General features: G+C 34.5%; 1 protein-coding gene across 18 annotated transcripts in view; it reads right to left on the bottom strand.

The window, feature by feature from the left end:
* Positions 1–19,779, bottom strand: part of RIMS2 (regulating synaptic membrane exocytosis 2) — a gene marked incomplete at both ends in the record, with an annotated part of 444,787 nt that overhangs the window by 198,698 nt on the left and 226,310 nt on the right. For 11 of the 18 annotated variants that reach the window (XM_084219776.1, XM_084219773.1, XM_084219772.1 and 8 more), the window contains 6 exons: positions 1,484–1,596; positions 2,739–2,785; positions 7,518–7,641; positions 8,372–8,467; positions 10,279–10,402; positions 12,082–12,149. In XM_084219776.1, coding sequence (XP_084075902.1) covers positions 1,484–1,596; positions 2,739–2,785; positions 7,518–7,641; positions 8,372–8,467; positions 10,279–10,402; positions 12,082–12,149 — 572 coding nt within the window. Of the gene's footprint in view, positions 1–1,483; positions 1,597–2,738; positions 2,786–7,517; positions 7,642–8,371; positions 8,468–10,278; positions 10,403–11,757; positions 11,967–12,081; positions 12,150–19,779 lie in introns of all 18 variants that reach the window. The other 7 variants (XM_084219774.1, XM_084219771.1, XM_084219770.1 and 4 more) reach the window with 1 other exon arrangement.

Raw genomic sequence — 19,779 nt, forward strand, 5'->3', positions numbered from 1 at the left:
TTTTGTATGCCATTCTGAGAAATAAAACCTTTGGATTTCTGTTATTCTCAATAAATTAGAAGGTACCTCAAAATTTCCCAATACTATGATTATATACCTTAAACTCCAGTATCCTATGAAACCACTAAATCAAAAGACTTACTGACTTCACTAAAAATCCTAATCTTAAACTCATGATGATTTTGATCAGAAACTGAGAAAGTTCTATGTGGTTTCTATTTAGACAATTATTCCATCATGTGTGTGCACTGGTCATCTGAGCAGCTAACTCTGTCTCTTCAATTTCCTGCTGGAAGCTAGGTACCACAACTGCTTGACAGCCTAATCCTTTATGAAGTTTAGAAAAAAGGAATTTCTTTCTTCCCTGTCTGCCCTATCAACAATTTTTACTGTCTTGTAAAAATAAGAGGGTTTTTAGAAACTTTGGTGCGTGTATTTTGACAGTTTATGTTCCCTTGTCATTGTACTTTTGCAAAGCACTCTGCATTCTGCAGTCAAGATTTTTAGTTTTCCATTCATCCGAAGGACTGAATCTCTCAAAGTAGTTAAGTACAACAACTACAGAAAATTATGTATTGTAAATGGTTTTTCTGATGAGCAAACAAATAACATCTCATGCACTGGAAGATGGAGCCAACATGGCAACTCAAGAGACAAAAATATTCTCTGTCTCCTCTATCCATACCATAAACCATTTCTGTGAGACCTAGGAACAGTGCTTGGACTTTATGTATATTTTTATGGTACACTCAACATATACACTTGTCAGTAACATGAATGTGACATTTCCAAACTTCTTTAACACCAGTTTTGCACTGCTTCCCTTCCATTTGCCTTTCCTTTTCATTTTCAATATGTTGGGCCTCAACTGAGCACTTTTGAAAAAATCACACTTTGGAATTTCAAATAACATGGAAAGATGCACAAACCCAACCTTTTCAGTTTATTACACAAAAAGTACCCTTTAAAAGAAAATTTTCACATAATGAACTTTCTTCTCAGTGAGAGTGAAGAACAAAACTGAGTAACATCAGTACAAAGAATACAACATGAGTAAAATACCAGAGGGATATCTGGGGAAGTTATATATGAAAGTTAGTGCATAAGAAATAAATAGTCATAACATCCAGGCAAACAGGTAATAAAATCTACCAACTCTACACACAAGTGTGACAGTTGAGAAAATGTTTACTCTCAACAGCACAAACATAACTGGAGGCCAAGATAAGACCTTTCTGAAAATTTGACTCTACCAGTCTAGCGTACAACATACATATACATGTATACACCAAATTTCCAAAAGCTAATAAAACGGAATATGATTATGAAATTCTGTTCCTGCCTAGACTGAGATGTAGAGAATTTAAAAAAAAAAATGTAGCTAGTTTAACAAGAAATTTCTGTTAAAGGTAGCTAGCACGACAGTAAGAGCTGTATATGCTGCAAAAAGTAGAACATTAATATCAATGAAATGTTTACATACTGAAAGTTGTCCAGACAAGAACTGTGGAACATCTCTTAACATGCCAGGACTCATAGGAGAAGTCACTGAAATAGAAGGTCGGTCCATTTTTTGAGATTCAAATGAACTAGAACCTGTAATTATAAACAAAAGTATTTTATATCTAGTAGCAGTTATGCATATATTTCAACATTCTTTAAACAGAAATTGTAGAAATATAACCAAACATGCAGTAAAGTTGTGATAAACATCACTTTTTAAAATCCATTTAAAATTACCGCATGATGATACTCAATCTTTTGGTGATCAGATGCAATCAGGAGCTTTTATTTATAGAATGGAATATAGATTATTCAGATATTTCTGACTGTAATCATGTCAATAAGCTGAAGGCCCAAAAATAAACACTTTACCATAGTCAAATGAATTCATTCTTCTGACTTATTATCTCATACAATCAACTAATTTTTAATTAGATTTTTACAAAAATATCAAGATGTATGCTATGTTTTTGTGCATTTTTTTTCAAATCTACAAGGTCTGAAAATGGTCAGAGGACAAGTTTTGACATATAAAACATAGAGGAAAAGTGAAATATCTTTATAAATACAAAAGACAATCCACATCTCACAAAACATAAAATTAATTTTAAGAATTGGGCAATGAGTAAAAAGACATTGAAGGAGTTTTTCATATTATTATAATCAAGTTTATGCCATTTCATTTATTCATGGCTTCTATTATAAAAGCATTCTCAAACAATGATAAAAAATAACTCCAGGCTGAAATCCATCTTATCAGATCCAAGCCAAAGAACAAGTTATTCTTCCCTGCATGAAATATGAGTTTAGTCAATTTAAGTAGCACTGAGTGGCTCTAATAAAGGGTATTCTGAGTTCAAAGTAGCTATCACTCAGGCTGTAAACAAAGAACATTCCTTTCCCATTTTTAGTTTATAAGATGCAATTGAAATGCAAAGCAAGGGAACAGGAAATTAAAAATTGCTATTAATGTTCTTATACCTTAGTTAGAATTATAGTTTCTTCAATCAAACCTCATCTAAGTTTATAACCAATGTTGAACCTAAATCAGAATATCCTGAGTTTTGATAGCTTATTATTAAACAAAAGTAGATAGATAATACAGTAAGATGACATATTGAGACAAATATAGACAAAAAGACAAGACCTATGCTGACTGCAGAGGACATTTTTCATTCTACTTGTGCTTACATAAAAGAGAGAGAAGATTTTCCTACCCCACAATTGAAACTTACTGGACTCCAGCTGTGCATGTGTGCTGTCGGGTATTCTGGGAATGTCCCTGAAATCAGGAAAATTAAGACAGGCTGATCCTTCATCTAACAAACATATTTCAATTTTAGTTACGCTATAACACCTCCCAATCCACCATGGAATGCCTCAGGAATGGTGCATGATCTGCTGGCTGTCTTCAGCTACTGGGATGATTATCTGTTATCCAGTATAAATAATTTCAGTGTCAACTTAAATCCTACAGAAAAGATTTGGTGGAAGCAGGAGACAGGCTGCACAGTCACAAGTAAAGTAATTTAGTACATAAAAGAACAATCTCAGAGTTAATGGTAGACTAAAACTGTGAGTAGTAGCTTTTACAATGACAATATACATTAATTAAATTTACTGGACCCTCACCAAAACATACTTGGCTGCCAATCATGGCTATCCCAGTACATTCTTAACTGAACTTGAACTACAAATTTAATCAATCTTACCTTTTCCATAACCAAATAAAATGAATAAGGTCATTTGGCAAAATTGCATTCTTTCATATACAAGACATGTTGCAGCACCTGTATTAAATTGTGGGCAGAGCCACGTCATTTTAAAGCACTCAATCACATTCCCTCAAGTAAAGGAATATATTATTCCTCTGGGGGGCAAGCATTACTGTATGCTAATAAAAACTATCAATATGCTAATAAACAGTTTCAGAGCTATTTGAGCAAAACCAAGCAAGATGAAGAGCTTCAGTTCTGAGTCACAGCAAAAGCAATATTTACAATCCTGTTGTGTGTTTCAGTGCAGTTGGTTTCTCCAAGGCCACAGCCAGTCCCGAGGGGTGGCCATGGGGAGGAGAAGCTGGGGATGCACCATGCTGGGCCCAGCTGCCTCCTTGGGTACCTCTGTGATGAGATATTTAATAAAGGACAAAACAGCTGTGCAGCAGCTGTGAGAGAAAACAATGATAAAAAAAGGCCATGAGAGAAATGTCATTGTCAATGTCACCAAGGTCAGGGAAGAAGACTGAGGAGGAGGACTGGCTGCAACTCCCTTTCCCTGTGCCATGGACTGCTTGGTGGAGAAGGAGGCAGAAAAAACAGGGAAAAAATGAGTGAATTTGAGCCTGGGAAGAAGAGAGGTAGGGCTAAGGGAGCTTCAGTGTTGGTTCTGTTTCTCACTATCCTTTTATTTTATAAATTCCTAACAAATTAATCTTCCTCAAGTTTGTTTTGCCCACAATGGTAACTGCTGAGTGGCCCATAAACTTTTTCATCTCATTTCCTCCCCGAGTCCTGCTGAGGAGGGAAATGCAGAGAGCAAGTCTTTGGTGCTCAGTCAAGGTCAACCCCCAACAAAGATAAATGGAAAGGAAAAGGAAATGAAAAAAGTTCCAGTGATATCTACTGTTTCATACAATGAAAGAGTCAGTATGATACATAAATAACTTCTCTTTTTTCTTTAGAAAAACTTTTCCAGAATACCTCTAGTATATCTTTTCCAAACAGTTCTCAAGAGTCACTAGAAAGACAGCTTTACTAAGCAGACTGAGGAATCTTTCCAAGTGAGTTGATGTACAGTATCCAATAATTGAAGTAAATCAGAAGGCATGAAACTGCTCTAAGTGCCCACTACAGACAAAAAAATAACCTCTGTTGTTAGTACCCAAAACTTGTGAGAAACTCACAAGCACTGTTGAAGAAGCAAATATTTAAGTTTGTACATAAGGAGAATTTATAACAGGATCCAATACTTGCCTAGCAATTGACTCAGAACTTCACTCTTGAGTTTAACTCATAAATACAAAAAAACTTCTACCATATGAGTCTGAAAAGAAAACCTTGGAAAAAAAAATATATAAAATACATAAATCATTCTGAGCAGAGTGAATAGGAGTTTTCTATAGATAGCTGAAAAAATAAACTCGAGAGATTTGAACATTATCATTTACACTTCTAAAGCATACAGATCCCCGTACTTCATGGTAGTGTGAATGGCTTTTCTTACAAGGAACTCTCATAGAGATAAACAGATGGAGGAGAAGTAAAATTCATAGACTCTTTGCATAGTAAGTTATGTTCCACTGCAAACAGGTTGTATAGAGTAATTATTAAAACACAGTGCATTATTTCTTCCCAATCCAAAACTGAAGGAACCATGAAAAAACCATGCATTTTAAGTTATCTGTTTCTGAGAATTAGAAGGCAGAAAATAGGTGAGTTCCTGTGCATAAAGGGACAGCCAGATCACACTGATTAGCAATTTGGCCATCAATTTTTATTTTAAGATTAAAAAAAGTGATAAATTTCTTGACAAACTGGCACGTTTTGTTTTGTTGGGATTTTTTCAGAATGGCTTTCAATTTTTATCTGCCTTGTCAGCTTAGCTTGTCATCTTCAGTTTTCATAGCACTCAGCCCATAGTAAAGAGAAAAACAAATAACTGTGTTTACTGGAATTTGGTTTTGTTCTCAAAATATCAGGATGTGAACAGGTTCTCAGCTAAGTTAATTGCTGGTAACTGAAGATTTCTTGCACTATTTAAAGTGCTGCCATGAAACCATAAAGAAATTCTCCTTATGAATAATAGGATTTAGCTAAATGCAAAAGCAAAACCCTTCAACTGGGCATCAATAGTTCTAATAAAATAAATATCACTTCTGATATCTAGAAAATAAGAACTTTTAAATATTGTACATACACTGAAGCTTTATTTCTCAGAGCAGAACACAACCCTATGAAGTTATGGTTCCTCGGACAAACATGACCTATTAATTTTTATTGTCCATTTGATTATGAACTGAAATCTTCTAAACTGAAAAAAGTAATAGTCTTTCTAGTTCACCAGCTCTAATCTCATCAAAAACATTTCTGACATTATGCTGTTAATATCAAACTCCAAAGAGTTACACACACCTAATCAAAATCTAAAACCTATCAATTTGTAGGAAGTATTCATCACTGAGATTCTTTTACATCTACTGCAAACTGACACTGGGAATAAAGCACACTGAACAACTCTTTTATTACTGATCTAGATCAGTTCTTCAGACTATGAGGTAAGTGGTTATGCAGAAAAAGGCATCTTGAGAGCCCACAGCACTTGGTTTAAGGAATTATAGATGACCTGCTCAATTGACAGCAACATAATGGAGGTCATGGTGATAAGGAAGCTGAACAAGAGACAGCAAATATAAAAGCACAAGAAATAATACAAGAGATTTTACACAATGAAAAGAACGCAGAAAGATTTTTTAAAATGTTTTTTTCAAGATGTGAGTTGTTCTTTGAAACTTTTGCTATAAATTTCATTTTGAGAGATACTATGAAAGATTTCTGTATGAAATTAATTTGAGACCTCCTTCTCTGAGACAAGCAATGTAGTCTGTCCCTTAGCATTACTGTTATACCCACACCTCCCGAGTTGTGCAAAGGCGTGACAGATGATACAGTCATTACCCTAAAGGGGTTGAAATTCCATATGCATGCAGGACATAACCTCTCATCTCACTGACAAGATAAAGCTGGTTTTTTGTTATTATCAAGTTTGTTTAAAATTGTCATACCAAATTAAGTTCCTACACCTTAAGTTCCTAATGTGTCCAACACAATAATTTCCTGTTATAGCTGAAACCGTAATGGTCAGCCTCACTGAAATGCTGTTCTCAGATTATATAGTTCTAGATTTTTTTATTATTTCTTAATTTTTAGTCACATTTTCTTACATTAAGTTAATGTGCATCTTGTACAAAATAAAGGGATATATATTTATTAAAATATAATTATAGAATCCTAAAACAGTCCAGATTGGAAGCGATCTTAAAAAATCATCTGTCCAACCTAAAAGGGAAAAGGGAATCTAGATGATATTACCTATCACCCTGTCCAGTTGTGTCCTGTATATCACATAAAATTCTGGGGGGGAAAAAATTCTTAATAACTGTAAATATCTTCAAACTCAGTGATAATCATTCCCCCCATCACAACCCTGATGTGTCCAGATATGGCCACATTCCAGTGGAGAATTAAAAATGTGATGCATATGCCTTTAGGGTGTAGGAACTTGGAAGAAAAAGAACAGTTGAAGAAGAGGAAGTACTCACAGTCCAATACAACAAAGCAACTACTGCTATGCAAGAAAAAATTAAGTTTACACATTGAGTGGTAGTTTGGAAGGTTAATAAAAATGGGCAATGTACAGCATCAAAGAAAAAGTCCTACACAATTCTAACTATTCATTAAGGAGTGTTCTGTACTGCATAACATGCAATAATTTAATAGTTCCATAGATGAAGGTGATGTGAATGTGGATTTGAGACTTTCCAAAGCATACTGATTTTTTTCATTAGCATACTCCTATTTCACACAAAATTCTACATTGCAGATTCTCAATAAATGGAGTTTATCATCAGTTCACAGACCAAATACGATCTCATAATTTTATGTATGTATTATAAAAAATAGAAATGGAGAAATAAAAATCAACAGTCAGGAATTACAACAACAAGTATAACCACAGTTTAAGAGCCAATATAGGCTGGCTCACCAACTGAAAAGCTGAGAAGGGAACCTATTTTTAATCATAACAGCAGATAATGCCTGAGACTCAGAACACAGGATTTTACACCAGCTCTTTTTACTCACTGGCATGATCTATCATTCTAGCTCCACTTTTGGTTTACAGAATTTTGCATAAGATTTTTCTGTTTACAATGTTAATGAATGTTTGATATACTCCATCCTAAAAAGTGAACAATTTTACAATATTTAATATAAAAAACACATGAAATTACTTACCCTATTGGTCTTGAAACTACAAGCTCTACTTGCGGCTCAGGTTTGGATTCTAAAATGATATTATACACCTCCTCAAAGGTGGCTCCTTGTAGTATCCTTCCATTCCATTCTAATACTTCATCACCTGTAAGTAATAACACCCTGCTTAGGAAGTTTGCTGGGGACAGCACTTAAAATAACGATTTAAGCCATTCCACTGTCAGTTTTTTGTATTGTGAAATCTGTGTTATGGAACAAGTTTGGAGGCCCTTATGCAGGAAAAACCTGAGTATTAAAATTTTTCTGCAGTTCAGCTTCAAACATTTAAAGTTCTGTGAAACAATAATATAATCAATAGGACCCTCACTGAATTAGATGGTGCTCTTACTTGCTTTGGCAGATGTGGCTTTCAGAAATCCCAACATGCTCTTCAGAAAATTCATAACTAAAACATCAAATCTCATCAACTTGGTTCAGATAGCTCTTATGTTAACAGTTAATATTTCTTGAACATGCTCCAGTGTAGCAATCTATGGTTTGCATGTTGGAACAGAAGCAGCTTCCTAGGCAACGTGGTTCTGCTCATACCTTTGTCATAGCTTGGTTTGCTCAAAAAAAAATATACACCACAAAATGACTGGGGAGGACATCAACGGAATATAACTTTGAATATAAAAATGGGCGAAAATGTTAAAATATTTTTTGAACAACATGAGAATATATATTTTATAAAAGAACTAGTAACAGTGTCAAGTTGAATTCTGAAGTATTTCATTACATCTATTCACAATAATTTCACATGTAATTAAACTTGCTCACTTGTTATCACCTTCAGAAAAGAAACTCAGCAGTATAGATCTATAGTAGATACATACCTGGTCTAAGATGCCCCACTGTATCAGCTAAGCTTCCTTTTTTAACTTTGGTGATAAATGCGCAGAGTCGACCTGATTCAGTCATCTTTCCTCCTACTACCTGTTTCAAATAGGAAGTATTTTCACAGTATGAAAATTACTTTAAATTATTTAAATGTTCTGGCAATAGAAAGAAGAATTCAGCTTTTTCCTTGGGTTTTATGTAGTCCAGGTAACACATGTACACTTGAAAAAAACACCACAGAAGTTTGGCTATGACAGGTTATTTTTGTAGCTATTCTGACTATTTGTACAATTGAAAAACAGTGAAAATAGAGAATCCTAAAGCTTTTAAATTTTAGCAAATACATGCATAGTATCTCATTATATTATAAATTACTGCCCAAAACAATGTAAGTTATTGATAATTTAAGTGCTCACTTTACTATTTTTTTAAACTGGAAAAAGAGATATTGATGTAACAGAATTCATGATGTTCACACTAAGCAATGAAATTCCCTTTGGCTAGGCAAGTCAGATGAAAACACTTGTCACGCTGAAAATTTCTCTACAGGGAACTTCAACAGGTTTGACCTTAATATTTATCTTAGAATCAGACTTACATGTCAGAATCAGTCATAACTGAATAATCTTGAAATTCTTAAGGTTTCTTAACAGTCTTCATACTGGGATTTAAAATTTGTAATACTAAATCCAGTTTCATTTATTTTCAATATGTAAATACTTGAAAATTCAAGTCAGTGTTGGAAATCACTCTTTCCAGATGTCTATTGAAATTAGAAAGTATTTATTTTTGAATCTGAGCTATTAATGAATGTCACTGAAGAGTTCACCTTCATAATAGGATATTTTAGAAATTTTAACATAGCAGTTTAAACAAAAAGTGCTTCCTAAGGGCACTGTTAATGTCTTGCATTTTCTGAGAATAAGACAAAAATAAATATATAAAACTTGAGGTTCAACTGACTTCTCCACTGATTTAAAATAAAATTATTTTTTAATTAAATAAAAAATTGAAAATCTTTTATGTATACGTAATAAATAACTACACTGATTTAATCCTTACTCAAAGGCTGTGACAATAGCATAATCTGTATACCTGAGGTGAAGTAAGAGTCATGCTAAATAGAGAACAGAAAATGTAAACTCCTTAATAATTTCTCACAGCAAGGATAGGGAATCAAAATAAATACAACATTGTTTCTTTCACTGTTTATAGTTTGTTCTCATTCTTGTACTAGTATTTCTGGAACTGCAAATAATAATATCACACAAAGTTGAGATCAATATATGAGCTAGAAATAATTCATAATGTGTTTAAAGAGCACTGCATCATGAAAAAGACTTTAATACATTAAAAAACAGTACATTATTTTGTGATAATTGTTCTATTGGAACTACTTTCCATTTTGTGTTTTTAAAATGTGGCAAATCAAACAATCAGAGGAGAGAAAAATTCAAAAAGTGGAAGTTCCATTGGCATACTCTGACCTGGATCAAAATGACATTAAGGCACAGATTAGTTCTTCAAGAGAGATAGTTTATTTTTCACTTTTCTTCTCTTTCTTGGGAAATAGAAGTTATGCCATGGTGCAATGCTCCATACAGGACTTGGTTTGCCTAGCAAGGGTGCAATTCGTACTTTGCTGAGATGACACTGAGATGACATGCTCAGAAAACTTCTGAAAACATGTCTAGTCTTTCAGAAAAACACAGTTTTTTAATTCTGCCAAGGACCCTGAAAAATTCCTCTAGGTAAATGGATATAAAATGCCTATATTGTAATTTTGAGAATGATAAGGCATTATCAATATTGGTATGCATACACTATATAGTATGAAAATACTTTAATTACAAAAGTAGCTAGTTTAACTGAGAGAGTTATTACTTTCAAAATTATTCATCACCAACCTTCAATCCAAGCATTGCTCCTGAATCTCTAGGCACACTTCCATCTTTTAGTCGCTTATTTAACAAAATCCGACCAATGAGACGATCTCCATCTTTGGATGGTTGCCAAGTTACTGGATGCTATCATATGGTGTTAATGGAAAATACAATGAATAGCATTTTAATGAAAAATATTTCAGTAATACTTTTCATTTGCTGATATATTTTTAAAATGCTATGAAAGTATTATGATTACACTAAAATTTAATATAAAAAATGACAGAAAACTGTGCTGGAAAATATTTATTTGGACATATCATTCATCAAAATGGATGTCTAAGATTTAATAACATTATCTATTTTACCAAATGCAATTTGTAAACATCTAGAATGATCTTTCAATCTTGATTTGACAGATATAGACAACTAGGCATAGTTATCTACACACAATGAGATTTACACCTGAGTACTGAGAAAAACATTGCAAAAAGTCTAGTATAAGAATAATACTGGAAAAGAAGTTTAGCTCAAACTGAAAGTTTGATACAAGAAATATCTTATTTTTCCACTACTTCAAGCATTTCAATTTTTATCCAAGACCAACAAATATTTTCAGTGTTTTACTTTCTCTCAGTAGCAGTAGATTCAAATTTAAAAATACTGTTAAAAGGTATATTCATCAATTCATTTTAATATTCCTTTTCTTTCTTGGAATAATTAATTCACACAGAAAGCAGTTACAGTGAGCATTATTATTCCATTACCATACATGGGCACAGTTATACTTGTCTATTGGCCTAATTAATGAATTGTTAAGATTTTCTTTTGTGTAATCATAGTACTTTCTCACAGAAAAATATTATTTCATGCTCTATTTCATGCAAAATTAGCAGGCACAGATAAATCTGCTCCCATTACAACTAATAACTCTAAAAAGATTTCTCATAATCTCCACCAAACAGAAAGCAAAAATAAAAAATACCAAAGCAGATGGCAAAGCCTTTAATTCTGCACAGTACTGCGCAAAAAATACATGGCAACAAAACAAATGAACAACTATGACAGTGAAAGGGAAAAAAGAAAAACAACTTTTCTGTGCAGAGAGACCCAATTTTCTCCCTTTTTCACCTGGGGTTTAAACTATTAATTTAATTTCAGCCCCAGGAGTTTGGAAATAGTAAATCAAATAAGCCAATTGGTAGAATCCTTATTGTTAATTACTTTGTTCTTTAAGGTAATATCAAGATATGCTAATTTGCAACCGTAAGAACAACATTCCTTTATGCCTCTCAATGTTTTTTTCTTGGGCTGCCAAACAGTAAAAGCTGCAAGCATGCAAAGACTTTTCATTTGTTTTTCTTTTCTGCACCTTAAGAAATGCTATATTGTCTCTAGAAACAATCTATCTCTTATTTTATGCACTATTTCAATGAGTGACAGAGAGCAAACAAAGACCAAATGAGCAGGTTAAAATGCAGGCTCCATAATCTCAGTACCTTCTCACTATGGCTATGTTCCTCGTTTAGAGTTGTGCTACTACACGTATCTACCCCAGAGTCTTTTATCTGGGGCTCAGACCATTCCAAGTCCTCTTCCAAGGAGTGGCCACCAAAGCACACCATTTTCTTTTGCCTCTCGGATAGGGTGTTAGAATCCGACAAAACTGCCTGCTCACTAGTTTTTCTTTTTCCCCTTTGACTGTCCCCTATAGGTGTGGGATAAAAAAGGATACAAAAAAAGAAACATGCAAAGGTGTAAATAAAACCAAGGAAATGTAAAATGATAAAGGAAACTAAATGGTAAGGCTCCACATGTCTCACCAAAGACATTGGGGATGCCTCACTGCTATGCCAAGACGTATGGTCCAACCAGTTGTAATCCATGTCTCCTGTGAGAATCAGACAGACAAGATAGTGCAGTAAAGGAAAGGTGAAAGAAAGGACAAACAAAGATACAGTCAAATTGTAAAGACTTCTGATTATCCTATCTGATTCATAACCTCTGCCGGGAGGACTTGAAAAGGGCTTCCAAGAAAAAGTTTAAGTTTCAACAACAGAGTACATGGAATATGAAAAACAGTGAGGAAGGAGATACATTTGTGTGTGTTGATGTGTGCTTAAAATCATGTACAGAGCAAAGCATCCTTGCACCAGATATATTAACTGTCCCTATAAAATTATTTACAGTAAATTAAATTAAAAGGGAAATTGTATTTCTAATAGAATATCCAGAAGGGAAAGCATTTGAATACAGAATGTCTTAAGGAACTTATTTCTTTGCTTTTCTAACACAAATTATTCTAATCACATCGATAAAATACTTAAAACAATGGCACACTGCATTCAATTTGCAGTAGATGATGTTAAGGAAGGTTAAATGAAAAACAAAATCTAGAAACTATATTGAGAAAAGAAAAGCATATTAACTTTGCTTTGTCTACTGGCCAAATATAAGGATGAATTCTAGTAAGTGCAGGTACCCCACGAATGAGAGTGTTTAGGGTTTTGACAAAACATAAATATTTCAAAGAGTCAGAATTTAATCTCCATGGCAGACACGGTAGAAAGAAAAGTTTGAAAAACAGTTTAAGAAGAGATCTAAATCAATGCTGCTGTCCAAAGAATTAGGGAATGACTCATGTATTTTAATAAAACATTCTCTTTTATGTAGGTACTTTAAACTGTAAATTATGCCCACACATCCTGCACTATTATGTTTCTGTCTTTTTTCCCCCTCACCATTGTTACTACATGTTACATGAAAAATATTTTGTTTCTGAGTGCTGCATAATATTCTTATATTACCCTGTGCAGGAAACAAATGTTTCATTTTCTATCAAATTTGACCAAACTAAAGTAGTTCAGAGTTCCTTAATACAGACCTCAAAAAGCATTTTTCTCTTTCTGCTACTTCAGATCCTGCTTCAACATTGCTCAGCCTATTCCTCTGGAACTGCATCAGTAGAGTGGTGAAATGCAACTAACAAGTCTAAGCACTGTCTTAGCACTTGTTTAGAAAACTTTACAGAAAGGATGTGAAGATACAGCCCCATAAAACTACAAAAAACCAAAAGAGGCTTTAGTAAAGTAAAACATTCTCCTTGGAGAGGTATCACAGAATTAATTAGATTGGAAAAGCCCTTTGAGATTATCAGGTCCAACTTTGTATATGTACAATCAGAAGTACAATTTTTTCACTTGTTTCCTCCTAAAAAAAGAGATTTTCATATGCTGTATGGAGAAAAAATCAAGTCTCATTTTCATTTTAAAGAAGGAAATATTCAAAATACAAAGGCTTTGATTTAAAAAAGATACTTTGAACTTAGTCCCTTACACACTGCAGAAATCTTGTAGCATATTAAATAACCTTTTCTTTCTTAAAAACAGAGATAAAGTAACTTCATAAAATTCTTTTGAGGCATCAATTAATTCATATTTTCTAAATAATAAATAGGCTGTAAATCTATTAACTGCATTTCTTGACTCTTGAAAGGAAGATCACATTTAAAAATGGGGAATTATTACCAAAATTGCTTTGCCATGAATGTTAACATCTTGCCTGTATTCCAGATAAAAGTGTGGCTATCCTGCCAATGGGGAAAGAAATACTCTTTTGAAAGCTAGTAACATTTTGCTAAAGCTAGTTCTGCAATGGAATTTCCAGTGCCACTTTTGCCTCCAGACATTGCTTCAAGGAGTACTGTGTGAAATCATCAGTGAGTTGATGAAGATCTAGCCCTTACTCATAAATATACATTTAGAGATATCCAGAGAATAGCAAGAGTTCCTGCCTACATATTGCCTGTTCTACAAATTCCCTAGGGCCCTTAAGCATTGGTCCCAGGCTCATCTGCTGGTGTAGCTGGTTTCTGCTTACTCCAATCCTCTAACCCATTTATTACTGCATGGTGCATCCACAAACAGTATGTGTCCAAGATTAAATTTGGTCATTTTGCAAAAATAGTTACTCTTCATCAAATGATAAGCCCTGGAACTTAAGCTGCAGAGAGGAACACTTGCAAAATTGAGCCTGATACCTGATAAAAGCACTCCCTCTTCTTGCTTGACCATTTTCCCTTCTTTTCAAACAAGATGTAGAAGGTTTTCTTTTATTGTAGGTGTGTCTCACAGTAAATACTAAATAAATGGCATTTATGAACTGAAAAATTAAAACACGCAACAACTCCATCCAAACACTGTTTTGGTTTTATCTGTGTAAAATATGCAGTTACATGTTTCCAAAAATTTTCATATAAATTAGAAGTTGTAAAGCCACTGTAGATCTTATAGATTTTGCCCTTAATACTGTATTAATTGATCTAAATTACATAAATGCTATGCAAGTTAATAAAAGGATGATTGTCTGGAAGCCCTGTAGTGTATTACATTTCTATGACAGACATGTATGGCTTAGTATATATACCTAAAACTTTTTGAAATAAAACTAATAGCTTGATAAAGTCACTGGACATCAGTTTTTCAATGGAATCTTAGAAATAATAAAATCTTGACTAGGTAAATGATTTTTGAAATCTTGTAAAATTAAATGCAATATGTGTAAAGCACATAGGTCTTTGCATACAAGAAAAAAAAAAAGTAAATAAAAAAAAGGTAAAGAAATAAAAGTTAAACCATGATGTTTTGTAACACAGACACCATAGTTGTAACTCTGAATACCAGAAAATGCTCCTGCTGCTCTCATAGAAATTAATCATCCACTACAGAAAATAATTTATTATTGAGAATATATACATTTAGGGTATGCAGCAGAAATTACACAGGAAAAAAATTTCACTTCGTTGATAAATTAAAAAAGACATAATATCAAAATCATGATTCATGGAAAAGGGACCTAATATATTACTAAGAAGGGTACAGTCCTAGCTTATGCCATTATAACAATATTCAGATGCCTTTTGAGTTCAGGAGTGCAGCTGGATATAGGAAAGGACATATGTGAGGTCTGCTCTTATTAATGTCAATGAGTTCCATGTGTATATGGAAAGCTTCCATGGACTAATCAGGTTGGGAGAACCACAACATCAGTAACCTTGCCATTCTGTGGAAACAGGTCTAAGCTGAAGCCTTTGTGACCTTACTGGTGTTCAGTGTTCTTCTCTTATTTTCTCTTTACAAAGCCAAGCAGGCAGAGGAAAATATTTTTTGCTTCTACATTCAGGAGCCCCCAGGAATGGGACCTTCCTGTAGCAATTGGAACTTTGAATGTTAGAGTATATTTTAAAGGAATTTTGGTCAGTTTCTGTTTTTTGTTTACTATAATAACTTTCCCACACAGAAATACGATAATTGAGTATTTTTTATAAAGCATTAAGGAATACATTAAAGGTGCATGTCTACTCTTTTTTGAATGCTGTTTAAGTTCATGGTCAAGTCCAGAACCATTTACCTTCCAAACAGGCTAGACATAGAGCACTCCATGTAATTGGCTGTTCTACTCATACAGAGTTATTTGGATGCTCCATAGTGCCCAGAATCTTCATATAAGATATAAGGATAACCCAGGCCCTTTCTACCTAAAGCAAGACCTCTCTAAACTGTTTCCCTTAATAAACTAAAGACATAACCTTGCTTTGAATCAAAAACCCAAAAACTTGTCCTCAAATTCAAATCTCATTGCCAAAAAGGACAGGTCACATGACTTTAAATTCTTCAGGCTGAGGAGACTACCTGACCACATGGTGTATACTGAACACATACTTCTGACTACTTGAGCCAGTAATGGCACATATATGTCATTACTCAAAATTGCAAATTATTTGCCCTTGCAATTAAGTGAGTATTTTCCCCCTCCAAGCTAATTTTCAGCATAAGATACAGTGAGATAAACACATCCCATGTGTCTAACTCCTTCTCCTGAATGCACAGCTCCCTGTGCAGCCCTGTACCAGAAGGTTTCTGGAGTGAAGCAAAAAGTGAACTGCAGCTATTAAGAACTTCCATTTAAGCAGGTTACTTTCTGTGTTTGCAATCCTATCCATCCAGTCTGCCACACAGTGGGTGACTCCAAAGAGGAGCTACACAGCTAGAACTGCCTGGAGGTGATTATATGAGTGCTTAACAATTGCTTTGTCAGCTCTGGACATTTCAGGGACATTCTAGCTTTTGGTGCAGGAGCAAAAGCAAAGCTGCCTGTCACACAGCTGACTGTAAAGCACAGAAATATTTTCCAACACAGTCACTGATGAAGTTTGAGCACTGATTACAAAAAAGAAGCACCTTCCTGCAGGGCTTGCAGCAGGCTTTGAAAATTTCTACCATGCATTTCAACATTTTTTCTTGAGAAACTATTATTTCTCTGGATTTGTCAACTTTCAACATGGAACAGGAAAATGTCTGAAATATCTGGTCCTACCAAAGCAAAATAAGAGAAGCTGTTCCTTATGTAAAGGTAATGAAATATATTTTGACTTTTAATATGTGAAATACAGAGAAATGCAGCAATTAGGAGAAAAATGTATACATCTTCATTAGTGAATATCAGAGTGCTGCATTCCACAAAGCAGGTGAGAGAAAAGACTGAGGGAGGTGGGAGCGGGTAACAGTGCATACCCATGTGGCAAGAACGATGACATTGTCACCATACAACTATTGAATAGAGATGCTGCTACCAAAGAAATGTCTCCAGACCTCATGGGCTAGTCACTGAGAACTTAGTAATATCCTGAATTTCTCTGTATTTTTGTTTTAAGGGATACTGTTCAGGGGAAAATCTTACTAAATGATTTTACTTGAGGACCCTGGTTTACCTTCAAAAACTATGTAGACCTGCTTTCAGCTACTACAAGAACTGCTTAACAGAAAAGGTATTACTCTTGATGTAAAGGCTTACCTAATGTAAAGGAGAAAGGGTTTCAGAATGTCTATTTCATTGTGGTTCTCTTTCTGAAACTGAGACTTAGAATCACTATTGATAGAATATTTACTGGAAGTATATTTTTAAATTATGTTTTGCTGGAAGGATTTAAATTGCAGAGAATATTTTCTTCAAAATTACATTTTCTAAAACAAAATTATGCCGTCTGTTCATCAAACATATTTTGATAAATGTCTTTCCTTGGAATTAATTGAATGTAAGCATATCAACATGGCAAATGCACTTGGTCACAGCTCAGTACACCAGCTGAATGACCTTATGCACTTACAATTATGTGTCTCACATGACACCTGAAGTGTGACCCTATATGCCACACCATGACCTCTATCATATGATTCAGTACACAAACTTAATCAACAAGAAAATGGTCAGGTACAGTTTAGTTACGGGAGACAGCCAGACATTTTATACTGTGGTTCCAGCCTACCATTGCCAGTTTGTTTCCTTACTTCAAACTTTTCAGGTTTGCACACCTTTGTTATATATTCCCTGACACTCTAATAAGATCAGGGGAAACTAAAACTAATTAAGTATAATATCCCATGGGTTTCTCTCTTGCCTGATTATCTTTAAGATTTTTTCTTAGGAAGATGCTTATTTCAAATTATGCTTTTGACCATCCTTGTAGTATTTTTGCTTTTTCCCTTCTTCCTTCTGCCATTAGGAAATTTAGACCCAGTACCTGAAAAAAGGAAGTTTCTCTTTTGGCAGAATGCAAAGGAAAACATACATTGAAAAGTTTAATAAGACAGTATTTTTGGATCATGCCCAGCAGCAAGTCATCAAAAGCAATTCATTACTCTTTCCTTATTATTTTTAAAATATATTTTTTTCCTTTTTCTTCCCTATTCACATCCACAAAGACCACATGTGTATTCCTGGGCTGACCTCACACATCTTCCCTGATTGTGTGTTATGACCATGCATCCCTTCATCAGTTGACAGCTTGATCACAAGTTCTTCATTGTCTCAGGTCTGCAACCACTATCAGTGATACCAGCTTGCGCACACCTGAATGAGGGACTCATTTATAGAGCAAACAATGCAGGGGAGAATAATCCTGATAAAGAATCTCATATCTGGCCCTTGTTTCACCACCTTAGTCTGTATAATACTGTGAAAATATTCTCATCAACTAAAACCAGATAGCCCATTTAGGTGTTCCCAATGAGCCAAACCTTTTTCACAGACTAGTCTACTGAAATTAACAAGTTCTTAGAAATAATACACAGAGGAATTATTTGGTGTCTAGAAGGTGAGGAAAAACCTTGTATTTCCTGAATCACTGAAACCCTGATTCAGAAAAATGAGCCATCTTGACAACTGCTAAGGAAGCACAGCATCCAACGTTTCTGTGATGTGTTGGAGCTGCTGCACAACTGGGAACCAAACCACACATGCACAAGAACTTCTGTCCTCAGACTCTGAAACCAGTCCAGGCAAATTCAACTGTTTTGCTGCCAACAGGAAGGCAACAGTAAAACCTGACAAGCCAGTTGGAAACAAGCCTTATAGCCCCCTGGAAGTGAAGACAGTTTATAATTGGAGCACTCTGAAAATTTGTGAGAAACAGCTGCAAAGTTTAGGAAACAGGTTTGGGGTTTTGTGTGCTCTCAGTACCTATTTCCATTAGACTTTTCATTACCATGTTATACACACTCACTGAAGAAGGCTTGATTAAACTGAAGAAATAAGTAGCTTCAGGAAAACTCTATTTAGCATTAGTAGACATATTTGCTTATGCAATTCACTTTGTGCTGGCTTACCCTATACTCAGCTTTCTGCAGATATACACTCTTTCCACATCCTGAAGTTGTGAATGTGCCAAAATTACTGACAGAGTAGCTCAAACAAGGCTGCCTGACATCTCCAAGTCTCAGGGCCATAGGATTTAATTCACATTAACTGAATCCTAAATGTGACCCTATTTCTATTTGGACAGAAATAAGCTCTCTACCTTTGAGAGGCAGTGAATAACCAGGTGCATTCTCATTCCTTTTAGTAATGGACATATGTTGACAGGGAGCCTACAATAATGTTTTCTATATGCATTGTTCCTTCAAATGCTTATTAAGAAAAGAAAAGAAAAAAGAAACCAACAAAGAAAAACAAAAAAAACTTCCCTATATTGTGTACTTATTTACTTTCAATCTTTACTGCTTTGATGCCAACACTAATTACTACAGAAAATAACCCCAAGCTACTTTGAATCAGTATATCTTAATTAATAAGTAAACTTCAAATTTGCAAAATGAAGACAACAGGAGACCAAGAAAGACAGCAAAGGAATGCATTCTTCATGAGGCACAATATCAAATTCACAAATAAGGACAGGGACTTTACATGCCAGTTGTGCTCATGACAGAGCTGCACTAATTTCATCAAGAGAACCATCAACCATAGGTAAAGCTGAAATAGTGAACATGTCAGGAAGAAAAGTCTTCTTAGCTTAGGTTTAAAGAAATATAAAAATATTTGTTCATAACAGTTTCCTGTCTTTTATCCCCAATGTCATGTAGAGCTAATCCTAATGAAAGGAGACATTTCTGGCATAGAGATGGTTCCTTTCATAGGCACATCATTATCTAGAATCAATTTCCATCAGCAGCTCAGCAGCCACCCAT

The sequence above is a fragment of the Fringilla coelebs genome, assembly GCF_963513975.1.
Source record: "Fringilla coelebs genome assembly, chromosome: 1".
NCBI lineage: Eukaryota > Metazoa > Chordata > Aves > Passeriformes > Fringillidae > Fringilla > Fringilla coelebs.